The sequence below is a fragment of the Leptosomus discolor genome, chromosome 2, assembly GCF_034619465.1.
Source record: "Leptosomus discolor isolate bLepDis1 chromosome 2, bLepDis1.hap2, whole genome shotgun sequence".
NCBI classification, from domain to species: Eukaryota; Metazoa; Chordata; class Aves; order Leptosomiformes; family Leptosomidae; genus Leptosomus; species Leptosomus discolor.
This window is the reverse complement of record NC_141392.1, coordinates 16,694,306-16,717,174: the sequence shown is the minus strand read 5'-3', so window position 1 is coordinate 16,717,174 and position 22,869 is coordinate 16,694,306. Positions and strand designations below refer to the sequence as shown.

General features: G+C 38.6%; 1 protein-coding gene across 1 annotated transcript in view; it reads left to right on the top strand.

Annotated features, from left to right (window-relative positions):
• Window positions 1-22,869, top strand: part of ENAH (ENAH actin regulator) — a 130,338-nt gene that overhangs the window by 94,694 nt on the left and 12,775 nt on the right. The window contains exons 6-12 of the mRNA XM_086460366.1: window positions 257-341; window positions 15,426-15,745; window positions 16,945-17,745; window positions 19,581-19,888; window positions 20,139-20,275; window positions 20,687-20,741; window positions 21,075-21,123. Coding sequence (XP_086316492.1) covers window positions 257-341; window positions 15,426-15,745; window positions 16,945-17,745; window positions 19,581-19,888; window positions 20,139-20,275; window positions 20,687-20,741; window positions 21,075-21,123 — 1,755 coding nt within the window. The remainder of the gene's footprint in view (window positions 1-256; window positions 342-15,425; window positions 15,746-16,944; window positions 17,746-19,580; window positions 19,889-20,138; window positions 20,276-20,686; window positions 20,742-21,074; window positions 21,124-22,869) is intronic.

Genomic DNA, 22,869 nt, shown 5'->3' with positions numbered 1-22,869 from the left:
ATTGTATATAAAATTTATTTTGCATTTCTGTGAAACCTTTTCATCCTTGTGAAATAAACCCATTCTGTGAATATGTAAGGTAGCATTTGTTGCAGTTTTTGTTTGCTGTATTATGTTGTTGAGCTTGTTTGGCTTAAAAAGCAGAAGTAAACAGCTCTTAAAATGTCATGTGATGGCTGGCCTTTTTCCTTGATTTTGTGCTTTTTTGCATAGTAAAAGTTCAGATCATTAATTTACTGTCTGTTTTCGCTTTTAGGTCCTACATTGCCTCGACAGAATTCACAGCTTCCCTCCCAAGTGCAAAATGGTCCATCACAAGAAGAACTGGAAATCCAGAGAAGGTATGGTATTATAAGTGAACAGCTGTTCAGTTAAAGAATGTAGTACCTCTTCACTAATGATGAGAAATTAAATGTCAAGGACTTACAGTTACTCTCTTACATTAGGGCAGCATTTGTATGTGTGCGGCTTTCCTGTGTAAAAACTTTGATTGTAGCTAGATCCCTTGTTTGTGATCTCCACCCAGTCAAACAGTGCAATTGCTATTGTCCTGTCATGAAACAGTTGAAGATCAGATGGGAAGCCTTGGAAGATTCCACTGCTGTCATTTTCAGCCAGACTAATTAATTTTCCAGTGACTGTGGTGTCTTCAGTTTTTGACACGCGCTTATAAAGAAGAAAGCAGTGAGCAAGGAAGGAAGTTTTAACTTTTGGAAGTAGAGAATTAAATCATTGTGGAGAATGACAGCTTTTCTTCCTGAATGTGGATGCACTAGATCAAAATATTGTATTGGAAAGCTTGTTCACCTTTATACTGTATTAGTTCTTTAGCAAAGAAACCTGTCATTTTCTGCTGTTAGTGTATACATTTATGGAACCTTTAGTAGTTTAACTTTCAGCTGTGGCAATATTGGTTATATTTGTGCTGCCCTCAGGGAACAGTCCATGTTCCCCTGACCAGCTGGCACTCCTCCAAGCTAAGCTGTTCCCTTCAGTGAAGCCACTGTACCCTGTCCCATTCCTCGTGGGATATTTTTCAGACCTGTAGCATTTTTGACATCTGTTTTTTTTTTTTTCCAGTTCCTTTTAATAATCTCTATGTATGAATCATGTGCCCAAGTTCTGGGAACAAACTTTCTAGTTGCTGTGTTCCCACTTCTGTTGTGTAGCAGTGTGGGTTAGTGCTGTAGGTTGAGTGTCTGGGATATGGTTTATGAAATGGCAAAGTATTCTAGGACAGTGGTATCAGACTGGGTTCAGTGAAAACAGCAAGACCTTGGGCTGGCCCAAGCATACTGCCTGTGGTGCAATCCTGGATTATTTTACTGTGAAAATACTCCCAGGAGATTAGCTGTTCCCTTCCCAAAGGGATGCTGGGAGTGATTGAGGTCACATGCAGTACAGGTGCATGGAACAGGATCCTTGAATAAATAGGAGGTGGTCCAGGTGTAAATGCACTTAATCGCTTTCAATGATACCTGGAAAAATATTTTAACATGTTGGGTCTAATTGGCATTGAAGTTTTTTTCTATTTTGGTATTTTGCATTTAGTTTGTTTATGCAAAGGTGAGCAGAACCAGATTACTAATTTGGGGGTAATTCATATTATAGATTTCATTAACTAGCTATATGTGTTGAACAGACTTTTCACATCAAAAACTGGTCATACTTGTCCATCTCTCTTCTGCAGTATGTTCTTAAATCTAGACAGGGATGGCTTTATCTGAAAGTTCCCTTGTTTAAAAATAAATAGCAAGAAGCTCATTACAGATATGTCTATTTACATGCAAGTCTGTCGCGATAAAAGTCCTTTATGTCACTTCTTTTGACAGACCTTTAAAAAGCTTTTTTCTTTTGATTTGTTTTTTTGTTTTGTAGTAGTGGCTTTTAATATTTTTTTCCCATCTGTTCCTTTAGAAGGCTGTATTAATTGAAGTTTATAATGCTGAAATACTTTTCAGAGAAAGATTGTAGATAGATGTGTCTTCAGAAAAAAGTGCTGCCCCGTATTAAGAGCTCTGCAAGTCTCTCTTGAAATGGTTTGTGTATAAAGGACATAGCAGATGGCATTCTTATGTCTTCACTTCCTCATTTGATCAGTGTGCTCTACTTGTTTTCATCTAATATAATGTCCTCTTTGAAGTCTGGTCCTTGTTTTTATTTGTTTTCTCCCCAAAAAAAGGATAGAGAACTGGAATGAGTGTTTACTCATGTTGCTAGCAAGCCAGGTTGTCTGTGGAAAGCCTAAGAAGAACATGTGATTTTGTTAAAACTTTTCACGAATGCTTGTCTGGTCTCTTTACTACTGCAACTATATGGTTATAATACAGTTCAATTAACTCTAAGCTAGAGTAGTAACTGTATTGCAGCTTTCAGACTGTAATAACAATAGTCTTACTACCATAATGTAGAAAGTAGTAAATAGTTGGGAAGAAAAGGTTTAAGTATTACTTTTAACTTATCTACAAGTGACATTTCCAGTCTCAGTAAAGGGTAAAGGCAGCGTGGGCAGGATTGAATTCTGTGGGGAGCAGTAAGACTACAGGGAATGCAAGGGAAGGGAATAAATGTTACTGTGTAGGAAGGAACATGGGGTTTGTGATGGATCAGTAGAAAGGCAGGCTTTGCTAAGTCTGTTGCTCATGAAATGTGTCTGGGGGGTGAGGGTTTTGTTTAATGTGTGGCTTGATAGTAGTTGTCTTTAAATGCTGCTCTTGTATCCCTCCCGTTAGGTGTACCTGGATTCAGGAGTGTTTGACTGACTCCAATGTTAACATCAGGAAAATGCGTTTTGAAATTATGCCAAGTCTGAGAAAAAAACTTTGCTTATGTAAAAATTAAAGTTGAAAAAGAGACCCTATGGAGGTCATCTAGTCCAGTCCTCTGCTCAAAGCAAGGACTAATTTTGACGTTAAATTACGTGGCTTGTAGCTTCAGGGTTTTCCTAGGCACAAATAGAAACATTTCCTCAGAAATGTTTTGCCAAAGGAGTGACTGTTGAAGAATAGCATATTAAAAAGGAGCTCTTCAACTGAGCTGATGTTTTCCTTCACTTTTAGAAGCAGTGTTCAGGAATCATGGGGAGATTTGGAACTGAAGAATTAAATTAGACCATTGCCAACAAAAGTGTATTATTTTGGTTCAAAGGTTTTTCTCTATTTTAGAAAGGATTTAAATACCTTACATTTTGAGTAAAAGTGCAAAAACAGTGCTACTTTATTTTTCTGCAGAGCTTGTTACTTGAATATTTGCTTTGTTTACTGTGCAGGGATGACAATCTGTAAAGCCACTAGGACCAGATGTGCGATCTAAAACATTGAGGTTTTTATGAAGCAAGATTATATATATAAGGTGGTCAATGATATGATTTTGTCTGGTGAATTGATAACTCTGTTACTGTCTTTTAAAAAGCTTAACAAATGGCATATGCTTTCCCTGTCAGGGAGTACCTGACGATAACTGTGATTTTTCCGGAACTTGAACTCATTTAGGTACAGTAATAACAAGCTTTAAAACACTCCAGCTTCCATTTTCGATCTTCAAAAATGAAGGGATTGTTTTCTTATATGGGTTATTTTTCATTTTGTCAGGGTGGTAGGCAGGCAGTGTTTATAAATTCCACTGGTTGTTTGATAATGAGCCAACTTCAGTTGACATATGTATTTGTTAATAATTTCAGAGTTACTTAATGTCAAATACCATTTTAAAATACAAGATTAGTTCATGGCATGCCTGTGTGTGCTACTCCTGCATGTAAATTTACCTTCTCTTCCAGCCATGATATATTGTCAGGAATGTGAGTCACTGAGTTGGTATCTAACATGATGCTTGGGAATTTAATGAGTTAATGTTTATAAATAACATCAAAATCATCACTGCTTCATAAATAGAGCAAGGACACCAGAAGCAGAGAAATGGTATAGATTGTAAGGAATAATGAAGGTGTACAAGCCGCCTCTTGTCCTTCAGGGACGTAATGGACCAAAACTTGACCGACTTCTGTCGTAAGTACTGAAAAATGTTGGAAGTTTACAAAATGCAACAATGGAATATTAGGGGGTTTTGTAATTGTTAAGTACTTCAAGTTTGCTTACAGTTTTAGTTTATTTCATGAGTTGGGATGATATTGTTAAAGAAAACTTGGTGTGTGACTGCTGGAAAGTAGTACTGATATGGTGTGGTTTTCGTAACATCTTTTGGAAGGCTGCTTAGTTTTAGATAGTGCAAGTTCAGAGGCTGACAAGGGTAGCAGTTTCTTATTTACTAACAAACTTAAAGGAATGCCTTTTATTTTACAGATTAAAAGTGGGTTTTTTTTGAGATTTTGCTAGTCTTTTAACTATGGTAAAAGAATTTTTTTTTCTCCTGTAAGTTAGTAATTATTACATATATAATTCCTGAGCTATTTTGAAAACGTGTAGAAATACTGAAAGGCAAAAAAAAACAACTGCACCCCACAATTCAGTATCAATGTAGCTATAATAATTTAAAGGAAGGAAAGTTTGCCTGTCACTTTCTAACCCTGGTAGCCTAGTTTCTACTGATTTCCCACTGCCTGTAATCTTTCCCTAGTTAGTGGCCAGATGTACTGTTTCCACTTTTCCTTTGCTCTTGAAATTGTGCCATTTATCGAACAGCGTATTTTGAGGTAGTAGGATTTCCTTAAAGGCATATGGATTGATTAGATTATAGCTAAGCAAACAGTTCTAATCTGAGATAGGCATAGGAACATGATAGAGTGGCTGGCTTTTTGGTTTAGGGTATGAGAGTGGTCAGTGGAATACTGTCATATAATTGTATTGTGTGCTGTGCATGTTACAAAATCTGCATGAAGTTTGCATCCCAGAGACATGGTTTAGATGGTATCAAAGGGTTTTTTAATGCCTAACTTAAGAGTTTCCAGCAGATCAAAGTCACATCAGCGTAAACTTTTCAAGTTAAGCTTGCTGAGGTAGTTTCATGGGACAGCCTGCAGCCATTTGGATCTCTCCAGCTTCTACATTGCATAGTAGGATGGGAGACAAAAGGAGCCAGAAGCAAAAAGACCCATCAGTCAGTGTTGTTTATTTCATCCTAAAGACTTTGTGTTTTTTTTTTTCCTTGCCCTCAATGTTCTGGTATAGTATGTTCTGGTATAACATAATAATGACTTTTGTCTTTTTTTGTCTTTCATTTTCTTTCCATTCAGTTTCTTCCCATTCACAGTAAAGTTTATCTTAGTTCTGTCAAGTCTAGCTTTCAGAGACTTAATAACTGGCTGTATGGAGAGGTAATGGGTGCTGTCTGGTTACACACTGAATAGCTGTAGATGTTGGGTAACATTGACATGTTTTGCAGACTGAGAAGAGCTCTCTTCCATTAAGCAGTCTTTTGACTACATTGGCAAAATTGCTGCCTTAATTGCTGCAATTGAATATGGATGTTGTTTGAAGGATGGTTCTGACAAGTATCTTAGTTAACACTTTTAAAAATGTCTCTTTGAAATCTTGCTCTTTCTGCAAAATTTTCAGTTCTGTGGTGGTTTTTTTTCTGTTTAATGTAAAACATGAAATTGGGATTAGAATCTGTTCTATGTGTTTTCAGATTTTTGGTTATTGTGGTTCCCTTTTATGAAATTAGCTCTATCCCAACCATACTCACTATAATATACCATTGAGAGGGAGTTGCCAATGAAAATAGATTTTTCTACTGAGATCCTTATTTTTTTTTCTGAAATTTTATGTGCACAGATGATTTCCTGTGATCTGACTTCTGCCAGAAAAGTTCAAATGTTCTGTTAGTTTACAGAATGTATTGAAAAGGTGAGGAAAACTAGGCTTGATGAGGTTTGGTCAAAGAGCATTAATATGTCTTTGAGCTCTTTGTCTATTAGAACACCTCTATCTTATAACCTTTAGATTTATAGTTTTCTCTTCAAGTCTTTTTCATGGACGCTGGTTCTAGTTTTTGCTTGACTGATAAAACCTAGTTCTTTCTCTTATTTTCTTATTTCCAACTAATGCTGTTTGAGCTTATAACATAAAAGCTTGTTGTTAGACCTTAAATCCCTTTTGATCAAGGAAATAAAAGCCTGTTAGTTTGACTTTGGTAGGGTGAAAAGCTTTAGAACTACTTTTGAAGGAAAGAATAACTAACCAGGTAAAACATAGCACAGTAAACAGTACCTGGATAATATTTTCTTTTGCAAAAGCAGGAGGGCTGTTCATGCAACGTTCCTGGGCTTCAGTAAAGTGTTTGATGGATACCAAGAGGGAATTTCCTAGTTAAGGTAGAAGAGAGGAGGATTGCTGTGGAAGTGTTGGGGGCATAAGAACAGGCAGGTCCTCCTGCATCAATGGGAGTGGGAACAATCAGATTCAAATTCTATTTGGTGTTTTGCTGAACAAAGCAAGTCCTTGCTGCTGATGCGAGTTGAGATACTTGAGTACAAAGTAGAACAGGAGGCATTTGACGATGCAGCAGGTTTTGATGATCAAAATGGAAGGCGAAATAATATGTAGCAAGTGTCCTCATTTTAGACATTTTTTTAAGGGTGAAAACCTGCCAACTTGTAGACCAAATACTAATGTTCAAGATATCTTAATACTAATGTACGGGGAAAATCAAATCAACAATATAGAAGTGTTATATGCAGTGGTGATTGATCGGGGGAAAGCTGCTTGAACATTGGAAATAGCTATAATGACCTCTAGATTTTCTTAGTGTTTCAAAATCAGGAATCCACATAGTCAATTAAATGCCTTTATAATTTTGCATTAAATTAGATGTAAAGTGTTATTTCATACAAATTTTAAAAGAAAGACATAATTTGAAAGAGTCTTACCTTTCACTACTGTTTAAAGAACCAGAGATCCACCACTGTTGAAACTGGAAGCTGAAACTAGAGCATATACATAAACTCACTTCATAAACCTCTTGCCTTCGAACAGTCAAACTTTGCAGATCATCTGTTTCTTGTTCATTTTATCAAGTTGACTAGCTTTTGTCTGGATTTCTCTGAAACTATGTGCAGTATGCTCAGGTAGAAGCTGTCCGGACTGTCTAGCACTTGGAAAAAAAAACACCAAAAATGCTAACTTGGTAAGAGTTTTAGTGAGAACATACAGCAAGAGCTCAGATTAGATGATGCAAAGTGCAGTTTGTGCAACTGAGAGAGTTTAGGAAGATGTGACGAGGTTAGATATTGATTGCTTCTGCTGAGGGTATGTTACTGGTGCACCAAGTGTACTTTTTATTCATGAAGACTCTGGTCTTGGGAGGCTGCCTCTGTTTGGAAATTTGCAATGTGCATTGACATGATTTAGTCTATATTTTCTCTTTGTAAATGAATTACAAAATTGGAGGGTGGTGTGTGTTCATTCCATGGTACATAAGCATTAATGTGTAGGCCCTGAGGTACGTATTCATTAGGTTTACGTGACCATACAGGAGAGTGAGCTCTGTGGTAAACGCTGGATTTTGGAGTGATGAATAAATATTTAATATTAAAGATGGAAGAGCAAGTTTAATGTTGATACTCAGTTTTTATTATTCAAGTGAGTTTCTGCAAATTCCAAGCACCGTAGCAGACATACCTTTCCCTTTTCTGAACTTGTGCAGAAGATGAACAGAGGATTAAGCTAAATTAAAAATAAACATGTTAAATACTTTTTAGGTTTTTTTTCTATAAATGGTTTGAACGGTGATAAAGTAGGTCGACTGTGTCTAGTTACAACTGATTGTCTATAGAGTGCATGCAGTTCCTTGCAGTCACAAGGTAGCTGCTCTTCTGTAGATGACAACGTGCTTCAGATGGAGCTGAGGTCACCCTGCATCTGGCGCTGGTGCCTCTAGCTCAGCTCTGCATTGTGTAGCCTGTTTGCAGCCAGCTGCTCTATTTGTTGCAGTGACTCAGTGGTGGGAGGAGAAGAGCCATCATGTGAGATGTATTCTAGTAAGTAGTGACTGTTGCATTAGATAATGCTATCTGTGCCCACATGCTGGGACTTTCAGCATTTTTGAATAAAGTTCCAAACATTAGTGTCTTGTTTATTGCTCTATAGGTTGAGGCAGGGTTAGAGGAGCCCGTACAAGAGCTCAGAGCAGCCTTGAAAGCTGAGGCATACTGAGACTCAAGGACTGGAATACTACAGACATTTTCTCATAGCGCTAGTCATCGGAATGAAATTTTTAACTTGGTGAAAGTATTTTAGCGGTTAAACATATTTTAATATTTATTTAATTAGTAAACATGAGTTTAATGGCCAGATCAACAACATAGTTTGAACAGCTGCATTGGTTTGGACTGATGATTCCGGGTTTAATTATAGTTGATATCATACGCTTATTTTTAGAACTTTGACATAGTCATGTTATTCCTGGATTTATTGTTTATGTTGGGTTGTAAAAATTTAAATTTTTTAAAAAACTAGTGAAGCACAGAATGAAAGATGCATACTTTGTGAATACTTTTATATGATCACGTTTGGTTTCTTATACAGAATGTCTTAATGGTAACTTTCAGATCAGGATATAGTACTGCAATGTTTTAAGCTAGCAATTGTCTAGCAGCCTTTTGGCTATCATCTTTGTGTCTGTCTTCTGCCATGCCATATTTGTTTTAGAATAGGTAACAGCACAAGCGAGAAACTGTTTTTCAAAAAAGCAGAGAACACCGTGTGGGACACAGACCTGAACATGTCCCTTCAAGAGAATCTGTTTCATGATTTTTAATTCTGGGTTATTTTTTAGCGGTTCAAGTGATGTTTTTTGGTGCCCTTTCAATACACTCAATTATTAGTGATTTTTTCACCCTATCCTTGTTGTTGTTGCACCTTTAAGCAGGCAGAACAGGGCTAGTATTCCTATTGATCTTTCGGAGTGGTTTGATGCCCTGCTTTGACACCAAGTTTTTCAGCCAAGAAAGAATGGAATATGAAATTGGTGTGGTCATAAATGATGACTAACAGCTGTCAAATACTGTGTGTTATCTGCCTGCAGCTGACTTCTTCACTTAATGCAGCAATTACTTCAGTCAGGTCTGTTCATCAAGATATTTTGTTTCCTGCAGGCTTTGTTTTCTACAGTGAGTTTTAACATTTAATACTTCAAACCAGTTTCTGTTCATCTTGGAATGTCTGTCAGCTCAGTGCCTGTTGAATTTGGACGTGATACAAAGATGCTTTTGTCTGTACTGTTCATGGAAGTACCTCTGTTTTTAATGTATCTGGCTTCGTGACAAGAAGCCTTTTGGGTTTGTGGCTGAATTCTATTATTCAGGTTGATATATGGTCTTAGTGGAGTTTCCTATCATCTTTTTAGGAAAAAATGCAATGGCTTGATCTTACATCCAAGGGCAGAGCAAGCCAGTGTTAGAATCCTGAAAATTTATGTGAACATACAGAAAAACTTCCACTTGAGGAAACCAGGTGACCTGCCAGAGCAGACAGATACTCGCTTTTGCAAACTGTTTCAGCAAGGATTTGTTACTTGTAGGTTTTTTTTTTCTCTTGGTGCCCCTGTGACAGCAGCTCTGTTTTTTGACACAACGAGAGTTGCCTAATGTTGGGGCATACTGTCTCTAGTGGAAGGACAGTCTTTCCAGAAACCGAGACACTTGCAGGAACTCTTCTGCAAATGACCAAGGCACAGGCTTAGATGTGAAAGGTGTTCCAGAAAAGGACGGGTTCTCTCTGGCTATTAAGTCTGCTCTGATGCAGAATACTGTTTTACCAGTAAGCACTGAAGTTTCTAAACCTAGTTGAGATCTTTTTGTCTTCTCTTCAACCCATGTCATAATGGCCATATTTTAAGAGAATTGATTGAGGCTTCCATTCTTTTAATTGACTGTATTGAAGTTTTGGGCAAAAGGACCAGAGGATCTCTGTCAGGCATTCACCTTTAGGAGCGGAGGCTAAACAAACCACCTATTCCCTTCCCCTGCCCCACCCCAGTACAGATCTAAAGGTAATGGACAGTATTAATTTAGGATAGTTTCGTAATTGCCTAGTTGATCATCATACACACTAATTGTTGAATGTAGTGATGTCACTTGCTAAAGGCATAATAGAAAGGGATCTTGATGTGCATGTGGTATCGGCTCATTTCATATAACATCAAGAGGTGAGATGCTGCTTAAGTGTTACTCACTTTATGATGTGATTCAGAACAAACTAGGAAGGCTTTGTGTGTACCTAGATAAATTAACTGCATTTCTGTTTTGCAGTTGTGACATAGGAGAAATTCTAAGCGCTTTCACCATCACAGAATGTGATGGGTTTTTTTTTAGCAGGGATGCAACAGTGTGTACTTAACTCTGCTCATTGCGTTGTTGTTCTTCTGTTATTTCAAGAATGTAGTCATGCTCCCGATTCTTGGCTGCCCAAAGAACTGCAGGATTAATGCTGGTAGAATTAAGAGTCACAAGTTAGCATTACAAATATGATTCTTCATCTTCTGACAATACTTCCTCATACCTCCTTAACTAGAGGGGAAATAATTTGAAAAGCTGTTACAATATCAAAGTAAGTTATTTAAAAATAACACCATACACACAAAAGAAAAAAATCAAGACCACCCCCCCCAACACTCCGAAGTGACATTTTGGAAGATTCTTTTGGCATGAAACTAAAATCCAAAAAGAAAATTTTATGAATAGGCTACGTGGTGAAGGTAGCGGCTCTTCGGAAATTCTGAAGTTAAATCTGAACCCGTGTGCAACAGTACCTTGCATGTGACTGACGTGCTGTACAGTTTTATAGCAGTCTCAGCTATTCAATGTAAATTATCTCTTAGATTCTAGTAATTCATACTTTTAAAATAATTAGAATCACTTTGCCTTATCTTACAGTGAAATGCTAATTATGCTAGCTTTCTGGTGCAGTTTTAGTACCTCTTTAGCTTTTTCAAATGTTGTCCTGGTAGGTAGATACTGTGCTTTATAAGGCCGAAGGGTTTTCATGTATTGCTTTCACAATGTTATTGAACGTTCCTGTGCTTTAGAACTACCACAGTCTTGACATTTCAGAAATGCGTTAATTGATGTGTGATGATTCTTCTCAATCTGCTAATGCTTTTGCATAATATAATATTGATGCCTGACAAAAATAAAAATAAAATCACATTATCTAATGCTAAATAACAAAACCAGGGGATTTAATGCAAACAAATTTATCCTTTTTTTTTTAATAAGTAAAATGAGCTCTTAATCTTTTTAAGCTACCACTGTAACACTTGTTAACCTGTAGTTCTTTCTTAGTTTATGAAATTCATCCTTGCTTGTTAAGTTGTGTTAAAGCAGCTTGATGGCATTGCTGGCATACTGATGTTTTGACCTGTGCCACTTGGTTTTCTGTTCAAAAGGTTTATTAAATTTGGTAGAATGACTGTAAAAATGCAGTGCATTGCAGTGTGTGTGTGAGGTTCGGTTTTTTTTTTTTTCCTTGTTGACAAAGTGATGCTTCAGCAATACGTAATGGGAATAAACTTAATTATTCTCTGAATGGGAATTTTATGTAATATGAGTTTGTACAGTATTTTGCTGCCCTCTCTTGGTAGAGCATTCATACTGTAAGTAAAGTGCTCAACTGTTCATTAGTTTTTGTTTGTACATTTCAAAAAATTCTGGGTTTATTCCTTTATTTCCTGAAGAAAGTGAGGATTTATTTAATAATGAGAACTTTTTTATCCAGGTCCTGTGTAGATGAAAGTTGTTATCTTGCTGCCTTTTATCTATATCTTGATAGATAGCCAAATACAGTTTGATAGAGTTGATTGACTGAAATATTTTTTGCTTCAGATTAAGTTTAAAGCATATAAACCCTTAGGTACATTTTGTATGACACATGGGCATTGTGTGTCTTTATGGCTATCTGAAGAGGAGAAAACCCCCAGGTAAGCTTTAGGAGCGTAACACATATTAGGAAAACTAGTCAATCCCAAACAGTTTGACTTTGGCATACTTCTTACGCTTCTGCTAAAATTGCAAGTAGTTACATGCTATATAGAGACAGAGTACACGTTTGTATGCACTCCCACCCACAACTCCCCACATGTATAGTACATACTTATACACACATGTGCACTTACCCCTCTCAATAGTTAGAAAAGCTTTAAGTAAAATCCCTCTGGGCCAGGGCAAACACATAGAATGCTTCCCTCTGCTACTCCCCCATCCTCTGGGCATTTTTGGTTCAACAGCTTCTTGTGCATCATGCAATTTCTGTTTTGTAAATGATGTCCCATGGTTTGTTTTTTTGTGTGTGTGGTGTTTTGTTCCCCACACACACACACCCCCCACCGCCCCAAGGGCTTTTTCCTACTCCTTCTTTGAATCACTCTGGCAAAGAGTTCCATAGCTCACCTGCTGATGTGCAGAGGTGCTCTTTTCTTTTCAGCTTTGCTCTTACTAGTTGCATCGAATCTTTCCTCCCAGCTGTTGCATTAGGTGTCCTCATCACTCAGGGTTTTATAGATGTCTTCTCCAACATGCAGAATTCCAGCTTCTTTAGTTATTTTTAAATGGAAACTGTTTGGTACATTTGATCGTAGTGTTGCTGCTCTTTGAACCTTTTCAGTTCTACTGTTTTCCCCCTTTTGAGGTGGGAACAGAGATGCAGGATTTGTGAAGCAGGATGATGGTATTTTCTAGGTTGCTTCATAATCCTTTCCTAATGTGTAGCATCTGGTTTCTGTTTTTGAACAGAACACGTCAACGAATGGATGTTGTCGTAGAACCGTCTGTCATAACCCTAATATCTCACTCCTGACTCAGTAGTCGACTCAAAGTCTAGCATTTAATGTACAAATTTAGCAGGTTTCCCCTCTCTGCCCTGCATCATTTCAGTTATATCTCAGTTGAGTTTTATTTGCCAGTTTTATTGCCCAGTTACTTGGAATTAGAAGATCTATCAGTAGTTCTTTGTAATCATCCATTGTCCTTGCTATCCTGAATAATTTAATATTAAGGAGCTTAGTGAAGAGCAGCTTGCTGTTTCTTTTCCAGGTTGCTTATGAAAATATGAACTGGCACAGCTCTTAGTATGGCTTATTGCAGAACTGCCTTGGTGATGCTGTTATGTGAGAAGTGACCTATATCAAGGTTCTATTTCTGTAAAGAAATGAAGAACTTAAGAAAAAATTTAAATATATGGCAGCTGCTTGATGTGTTGTTAAACCCAGTGACTTGATACCTTCTAGTTTTATAAACTAAATATAACATGAAATGTTTATAACCTCAAATGCCTTATCTAGATTTTGGGTTCAGGATTAACAGTGTGTACATTTCTAGGTAGAATATGCTAATTTCTGGCAAATGAATGAAAAAGAATGAACAAAATAAACAAATCTCTGAATAGCCGTTTAGCTACAAACATATGTGCATCCACATCTCCTTTACAAAAAGGGAGCCTAAGATGACCAAGCTGAAATGATGAAAACCCTGCTTTCCTGTAATAACAGATTTTATCCAAAGGAAAAAGAGCACAGAGTAAAACTAGTTTTGTACAATACAGAGCAAGCAAAAATGTAATACCAAAAATATTTTTAATACCTCTTTTGGAGCTTAAATTTCTGTGGTTTATATTGTATTCTCTTGATACTTTGTAGAAATCCTTGACTGGTTCCAAATATGTGTCAGTCAATTACCAGACTTTTTGGTGAACTTCAGGGGCTAAAAATCAAGCATTTAACAAGTTGAGTTGCAGCCCTAATTTCTTAGTGACTGCTATTACAACTTTGTTATATGGGAGAGAAGGAGCTGAGGGAAGAACTGATAGAGGAGCAGAAGTATTTTGCTGCTTCTGAGGATGCTGCGTAACAAGTTTAGTAAGGAAAAGTCCTTTTGCTGTACATAACTGGAACTTAATTGCTTATAGGAATTACAGAATGTCAATATTTACCAGGCTTTTTGTTTATAAAGGAAAAACATTGATCTGAAAGAGGGCGGACTTCAGTATAACAGTACAACAGTGCTGGGGTTTCCAATTCTGCCAGTATTTTCTGGGCACGAATAGGAATGAAATAGCTGAGGTTCCCTTAATTTTCAGACTTCAGTTTTAAATGGCTTTAAGTGTATAGTATAGAATTACTGATTACCTTTCCAAATAAGATTGCCTAGTGGCAGTCTATAGAAAACGCATACCTAGTAGCTTAAGGTGTCAAAATTTAGATCTCCTTTTTGCTTTATAGTTAAAAGCTAGCTGTGCTTTGTGTTTGTTGAGAAGCTATCTTCTATTTGCATCTGAAGCATGACAGGAAAAAAGGCTATGTGCTTTATATACAAATTTTTATTTTTAAAAGTTGGGTAGTTTTTTGTTTGTTTGTTTTTTGTAAGAATTCAAATACAGGACGATAACTAACACCCTTTTCAGTGATATGTACTGACAGGAACATACTGGCCACAGCTTGAGGAGGATGTGCCCAATTTTTGTTCTAGTAGTGAGTTCCCCCAAGACATGAGAAAGCTTTGAAAATGAAAAAGCTGTATTTTAGCCAACTAGAAACATGTATCTTTAAAAAATATAATTTAAAAAAAAAAAACCTAAAGAAAATATGTAAGACATTGAGGAGAAAAAAGCAAAAGTGTTGTTTACAGCTTTTCCTGCTGTATCCATGCAGGGAAGTCCTTTCTTTCAGGAGACTTAGTGGCTCTGGCAGCAAATTTTGCATATTTCCTTCTTACGCTTAGGAAGTTCTTTATATTTCCTCTGCTTGGCTTTTACTTGTTTTCTTCCTTTCCACGTCTTTCCTCCTCTGTGCTTTCCTTTGCAAAGACTCCCATGGGCTGGAAACCCTGCCAGCTCCCTGCAGTGTTTCCTTGGCTGCTGCACCCTGGATTTTTTTCTGACTGTGTCCAGTTTTCCCCTGCCTTCAGGGTGTTCTCGTCTTTATGCCAGTTAGGAGGTGTGTGTGTGTAGTATTATGCAAGTGGAGAGGGACACGTGTACATCTTAATGCTTCTGTAAAATTCAGATGCATGCTAGCTGACTAGTTTATCTCAAATATGTAACTTGCTTGGGGGTGGGATTTTTTAGTGGGTATTTGTGTTGCTGCTATTTCACTGTACCTTTATTCACTGCTTCAAGTATAAAATACTGTGCGAAGAACAAATGTAACTCCATATCCCAAACAGGGAAGATTACATCAGTTAGTAAATTATCAGCAGCAGCTTTCTGTTCTTACTTCTTGAAAGCTGTCTCTCAGAATGTTAGATTAGTTAAGAGGAAATTTGACATATGATTCTTTTTGCTGTAAACATAAAACTATTATCCAGCTCAGAAAAATGACATGTAGAATGAAGAATTCCACGTAGGTACAAATGCGGTGCTTTTGTTCTCGCTGATGCAAAGATTGTTCATTAGTTTATCTCTTCTTTTGCTTTAACAGTTCCTTGATATTTTTGGTTTTTGCTTTGCAGCTTAGTCTTTTTCCTTTTTTCACAATTGTAGACAGTTGCAAGAGCAACAGAGGCAGAAGGAGCTGGAACGGGAGAGGCTGGATCGTGAACGAATGGAACGGGAGAGGCTGGAGAGAGAGAGGCTAGAAAGGGAAAGACTTGAAAGAGAGCGCCTAGAACAGGAGCAACTGGAGAGAGAACGGCAAGAAAGGGAACGGCAAGAGCGCCTAGAAAGGGAGAGACAAGAGAAGGAGAGGCAGGATCGAGAAAGACTTGAACGACTTGAACGGGAAAGGCAAGAAAGAGAACGGCAAGAACAGTTGGAAAGGGAACAATTGGAATGGGAAAGAGAGAGAAGAATTTCAAATGCTGGTAAGAATTTAAAAACTGAGTGTATTCAAGTACCAGACTGCTCTTCATGTGTTTAGGTGATGGAGTGGGAGAGAAGCAACAAAGGGCAGTGAATACAGTTGTATAACAACAGTCAAAGCTGGAATTGCTTACTTTTTTTTTATGGCAAGAAGTCCAAGAGCTTTGACTTTGCTGTCATAATTTTCCATTAACTCAGGAATAAATTTGTTTTGCACTGTTTGCTCACTTCATTGCCATACCCTCTGATTGCTTGAAGAACTTGAATCATATTCCTCCATAACCTCCAACATTGGTTAAAGTATGATGAGTTAAAATTTCTAAATACCTTATTGTTTGATCTGTTCAACGTGCTCTATTTATTACGTAATTTGGAGGAAAAACCTAAACGTTATCAGGTTGACTGTGTTAATGTAGAAGGTATGTACCTATATAAGGCAAAGTAATAGTGTGAGAAATGCCTTTCAGTATGAAGTCTTGCTTAATTTATCATTGTAGTAACATTTCAGTGAAGCGGATCATATGTATTTGTAGGTAAGATAATGCACTGCCTGCGGAAATGTACTCAGTGAATAAGTGAAAGCTTTCTCATTTTGGTGATACAATGGAACATTAGTCAAGCACTTGGTTGTTCTTTAGTAACAAACTCAATTTACATAAGTCAGCTCATGGTAAAAGTCAAGGAATACTATGCAAGAGACAATAGTTTTAGAGCAGAGGATTTTATTTAAAAGAGGATACTTTCAAGTTTGCGATGGAGCTTTTTCTGGGGAAGAGAATCATGATACTTGCTGCCTATGGTATGAGTTTTGTTAGTGGAGTTGTAACAAATGTTAAGATCACTACACTTGCTTGCAGTTTGCAACCAAACAAGAAGATAAAACCTTAAAACCTGATAAGACTGATTAATCAAGCCTATATCTAATCTATCTCACAGATGGAATTTGAGAAAACTTACTCTAGAATGTATGTGTAAATTCAAATGTTGGCACAAAAATAGTTGGTAAAATTGAAAATCAGCTGTTGATAATATGTAAAACTTTCCTAACAGTATTTTCACTTGTGCCTAATCCTCTGGTACTAACTGTAGTCTACATTTATACATTTTGTTTGAATGCTGGTTTTGTTGCTTCATTAGCTCCCTTTTTCTCTTTCTCCTTTTTTGATCCTGCCTTTGCTGCTGCTTTCCATCTTCTGTCCAGCTCCATCTTTCGACAACTCCCCGTATAGCACTCCACTTCCTGAATACTCCAGTTGCCAGCCTCCTTCAGCACCTCCTCCATCATATGCAAAAGCAGTCTCAGCACCAATGTCAGAGGCCACACCGGAGTACGCTGTAGTGACTTCTGCGCCACCGACTTCCACTCCCCCTACACCGCCTCTAAGGCACTCTGCATCACGTTTTGCTACATCTTTAGGCTCAGCTTTCCACCCTGTTCTCCCCCATTATGCTACGGTTCCTCGTCCACTGAACAAAAGTTCTCGGCCCCCTTCTCCTGTCAATGCCCCGGCGACTTTGCCTCCAAATACAAAGCCTGTTGCCTGGTCTGCGCCCAGTTTTGCCCCTCTTCCCCCATCTCCTCCAGTAATGATAAGCAGTCCACCAGGCAAAGCTGCTGGTCCGAGACCTGTCCTCCCAGTGTCGGCTTCTAATCCAGTGACCCAAGTGTCAACGTCTCCCACGGCTCCTAACGGGCTTCCTGAAAACCTGGCTTATCCAGTTCCTTCACCTTCTACCTCAGGTCCAACTCCGCCTCCGCCACCTCCTCCCCCCCCCCTGCCTTCCTTTCCGCCTCTGTCACTCTCTGGACCTCAAGCTTCTCCTTCTCCCAACTCCCCGAATGCCTCAACTCCCTCATCCAAGCCTAGTGTTCTCCCTTCTCCCTCTGCAGCTACCCCTGCCTCTGTTGAGAACTCTCTAAACTCTGTGCTGGGAGACTCCTCTGCTTCTGAGCCAGTCTTGCAGGCAGCCTCTCAGCCGATTGAACCTACGACCCAGCAGGGTAAGGCTTTCTGTTATTGCTACTAATGCACTAATCAGGAATGCAGTTGAAACCAATTGGTATCAAAGCCTGTAACTGCCCCAAAGAATTAATACAATGCTTCCAAAGTTGCAGTGATCTTAATAGCACAACAAAATACCGTTTGGAAAACTGGGGTAAAGAAAACTCTAAAGCTCTGTGGATAAGAGCCGGCGTTCTGTGGCCTGTCATATGTAAAATTCTGATTTCTTAAGCTCCCGCCTGTCAAGAACAGAGCTCGTTGAACACTTGCTTGGCAAATCTTGCACTGTTAGTTTATTTGGAATGTGGTGTTAATAGGCAGCATCATTAGTTTCCTATTGGCAGCCAACATGGAAGAGTGTATGTGTGGCTTTGGACATGTGAGTGACCTTAAGCAAGGAATAATCTGAACCACTTTGCTAGTCTGAGTAGTTTTAAATCTAGAAAGTACTATGTAACACCTACAGCATTTCCTTCTATACAGTAGTTGTATTTTGATATATGGCTGTATGCGTGCATATATATATATATATATAAAAAATAGGTCTTCCTGTGGTATTCTACCAGCATAGCTAAAAGGACTTCAGAAAAAAAGTTTGGTAATCAGGTGGCAGTCTTAATGGATACTCTACCAATATGACAGAAATGTGTTTTACATGGATGTAAATGTCTGTTAACCTGAATCCTGCTTTTGTATTGTTTTAATAGGTTTAGGTATTTGTACATAAGTCTGCAGGAGCTTAGCTAAGGGTGTGGGCAGGGGGCCTCCTGGGGGATGAGCAGACTGTGGCTTCATCAAACACAAGCCATGCAGATAGAAACTGTTTATAACCTCTTGTCTTAAATGAAAGCGTGAGCCACTCTGGGATGGAGTGGAAATAGGGTAAACGGCCTCACTTGTAGTATGGAATAAAAGGGTGCACTTGGATGGTGAGTGACGCCAAGAGAGTTTAAAAGGCTTTTAAATTTACGCAGTGGTTAGCAGAGGAGGAAACCAGGAAGACTTGTGTGTGAATTTCCTGCCCATAGAGGTTGCCTAAGGTAGTTTCACAGCATTTTTAGTAGTTTATGGCAGTTTGGGTGAGGTGGGGGGAGGATGTGTGGGGTTGTTTTCTTAGTCATAATTTCTGAAATTGTTCCTATAATAATAACACAGCGACCGTCAGAATATTCTTTCTTCAAAATGCGTTTTTTGTGGCATATCAATGTGAATTTAAAGCATTAAAGGAGTCATAGATAAAAACCAGAAGAGCTTGTTCTCATCAGCTCAAAATATGTCAGTCTTCTAACTCACTAATTAAATTGTATTAAATTGTTAAAGTTGATTCCTGGAATGTTTTTTAGAGGCAAGATTTTTCTACAGCTTAGAAATTAGCATTGGAACTGAAACAGTGTAAGGGTTCAGATGTTTGGGTGGTATGTTAAATGCTTGTTAGCACAATGAAAAGTCACTGTGTTTAGCACCATTTGAACACATGGTATTGTTCCTACGCAGTATGATGCTCATGCCTTACTTGGCTCTCTATAAAAGCTTTGACTGTTTCTCAGTGTAAGATTCTCCTTGGTTGCAGTGCAGAACCTGACTGGAGGGGTTTTGTATGTAAATGTCTCTAAAGCTGTCTGATCTCTTGTAGCATACTATGTAATATTTTTAGTGCATTTAATAAGAATGCTTCTCTCCTGATGAAACTTGCAGTGTTTTCTTGCCTATAAAAAGGACCCTTACCAGTCTTAGTGTCTCATACACTGCGCAAAAGAACCAGTATTTCAATGGTAATAAGATCTTTATTTTCTAAATCCTTAATAGAGTCTTTTTGTTTTCTCTCTGATACTAGGTGTTGCCCAAGGACCACCTGCACCTCCTCCTCCACCCCCCCTACCCCCTGGCCCAGCTCAGTCTTCAGTAGCAGCCCCCCCTCCTCCCGGCCCACCACCACCACCTCCACTTCCACCTTCAGGGCCACCACCGCCGCCACCACCACCTCCTCCACTTCCTAGCCAAGTTCCTTCTGTTCCCCTTCCACCTCCCGCTCCCCCCCTCCCTGCTTCTGGATTTTCAGTGGGATTTGTGTCTGAAGAAAATCGCCCTTTAACTGGACTAGCAGCTGCACTTGCTGGAGCCAAACTTAGGAAAGTCTCACGGGTAAATACACCTCCTGTTTCTTTTTCCGAATCCTGTCTTCCTGAACTGGTTGTAATTTTTGTTCAGTATTAATAGCAGTGACAAGATGTTTGGGGTAGGCTTAATTATTTAAAAAAGCATTACAGGATGTACTACCAGCCCGTCGCATTCTTTATACAGTTGTTTCTTTCTTGTATGTGAACTTTGCTTCTTTCATTAAGCCAGCTATCGTTTTATTTGCACATCTGCTGTTATTTTGTGTATTATGAAGGGTGAAGACTCCTCTAGTTCAAGTGGAGGAGGAGGAAGCTCTGCTTCATCTAAAACAGACAGTGGCCGTGGAAATGGGCCACTTCCCTTGGGAGGCAGTGGGTTAATGGAAGAAATGAGTGCCCTGCTGGCCAGGAGGTAAGGAGCTGTTTCTGCTGTGCTCTGGCAGCTTAGTCATTGTAGAGGTAGGGGTTTGCGTGCCTGTTTGCAACTGGCTAAGGATCAAATAAACGTTGGCTTGCTCATGTGGTTGCTTTGTGAAGTTGGTAACATATTATGAATAGCCATTTTTACTTGAGTGTAATCGAGTACTTCTGTGTAAGTCTTTATGCAGCAGTAGGGGAGGGAATACAGACTTTAAGAGGAGAAAGAATTGCACAGTTGCTTTGGCAGGAGGGGTTTATCCTTGGAAATACTTTGAAAGTACTTTTTTAAACACTAATTTTCAATTATCTACCTGTCAAGCTGTATATGTCTTTAATTACACTAAACAACATTCTTCCATCTTAAAGCCTTGATGATCTTAGTAACTTCTGTCTCTGCTTATAGGAGAAGAATTGCTGAAAAGGGATCAACAGAACCAGAGCAGAAAGAAGATAAAACTGTGAGTTGAGATATTTTACCTACTTCACATTATTCATAGATAATAGATTATGAGATCTCATAGATTATGAGAAAGACTCTACTGGTGTACATGAGATTATACTCTGTGTGTGTACATATATATATGTATACACACACATAACCACTGTTTTGTGAAGTGCATACTGCTTGCACATTTTCTACATACAATTGAGTGGAACCATTTAAATCTATATATAAAGTGAAATAAATATTTAAACAGTTGAGATTAATCTGTTAGATTCACAAGAGTCAAGGTGTTTTTTTTTTTTTTTCCTCCTCTCTTCCTCCTCCCTCTCTCCTTCCTTTTAATCAGGAAGAATCAGAGTCTTCAACTTCTAAGGTTTCTTCAACAAGCACACCTGGTAAGTAGCACAGGTTTGTGAACTCTGACTCTCTAATACTAAAATGTAATGGCAAATCTCAGTCAGCTCTGCTGAATTTTGGAGCCTGTCTCTTCTCCCATGATTACAGCCTGGCATTTCGCAGTAGAATGGGTCATGTTTTAGAAGATCACAGATGAAAAGAACATCCACTGGAACACTGTGTTTGGTATAGGGTCCTCCTTTGTTGAACCTATGGGGCTGATGCACAGAAAGCAGTTGGTAGTGGATGTGAAAGCAAATTGTCTCTGTCATTGTAGAACATGAGTTGGGACAGTAGTTTGTTTCCGTCAAGGCAGATGTACAAGACTGTCAGGCAGGCAGAAACAGTTACTGTTTCCAGGTACTGTCGGAAAGATTCCCTCACATTCAAGTGTCCTTTCTAAATCAATATAAGTGCATGGAGTAGAAATCCTTTAACCACAATTCTTCTGCTGAGACATGCGTGTGGCAGAGTTTGGAGCTGTGTAGCCAGCACTTCTGCTGCAGTTGGTAAGGAAACCTTACATCTCGCCAATTCTGTAGTTGGCCAAGATGTACTGTCAGCATGCATGTGTATTCATACTGTAAACACTTGTGTTACAAGGACTCAGGTGACACTCAAGACTTTTTTCCTGTCCTTTAGTGGTACCTTCTTATACCCTTAGCTTACCTGGCCACCTCCCCGCTACATGCATACAGAAGCGGGAAGATGTGCCATGTAACCTGCGGTTTGTCATCCCAAAAAAATACTGGAAGCAGAAGGAACATGACTGGGTAATGAAAATACCTGTATTCAGTATGTTCTAGCTTTCTCTGTTGATTGCTTGCCCGTGTGTATACTTCATCGCTAGATGATTCAGCCACTTGATGGTGTGCAGGCTTTAATATTGAAAACTACTGCTGTGGTTAAACCACCCAGGTGGCCACTGTGAGATAAAAAGGAGACCTAGGAGCTAAGTGTGTCTGGAGGGAAATAACTGGAAAACTGTTAGTATTGAGCTACAGCCGGTAGTAAAAAACAAAAACAAAACCAAAAAAACACTAGTAAAGTATTGCAAGGCAATAAATGACACAATACAAATCAAGTTTTTCATCCTTTCTTTCTCCCCCCCCCCCCCCCCCCTCCCCGTAGCTTAGGAGTTTGCTTCATTCTGTTAAACACAGAGATCATATTAGCCTTGGGGAAATGACTGCTTTTGGAATGCTTCTTTATAATATAGGCCTAAAAGAGGGAAATCAAAAACAGTGGAAGTGGTTCCTTTAATTGGTTATCATGAGAAGAAGCCTCATCAAACTTTTAAAATGTCAAATGCATCCAGAGGTTTGTCTGTTTCCTTCCAATGGAGAGATTTCACTTCATTTCTTGATAATGTAAAATGCTCTGGTAATTTCAGTTAATATAACTGAAATTTTTACACACAGACTTGCTAGCATTTACCTCTTTGGCATTATGCTTACCCTTCTGATGTGCTGTTGTGGTGACCTATCAGAGTTCCACATTCTTTGTTAGGAGGAGTACGATGTTGAAAGGGGAGACGTTTTTCTTCTGTTCCAGGCTTGGGTCTCCTTGCGTTTACTTTGTTATATTTCAGCTCTGTTAAGGGGCTGTACTCTGTCTCTTTCTCCTATTGCTTGCAGAGCGAGTTACACCGTGATTACTTAACACATATTAGTCCTTTTCTGCATATGGTATATTCCTTTTAGGGGAAGAAACACACAGTAGCATAAAGCTAAATAAAACATAAG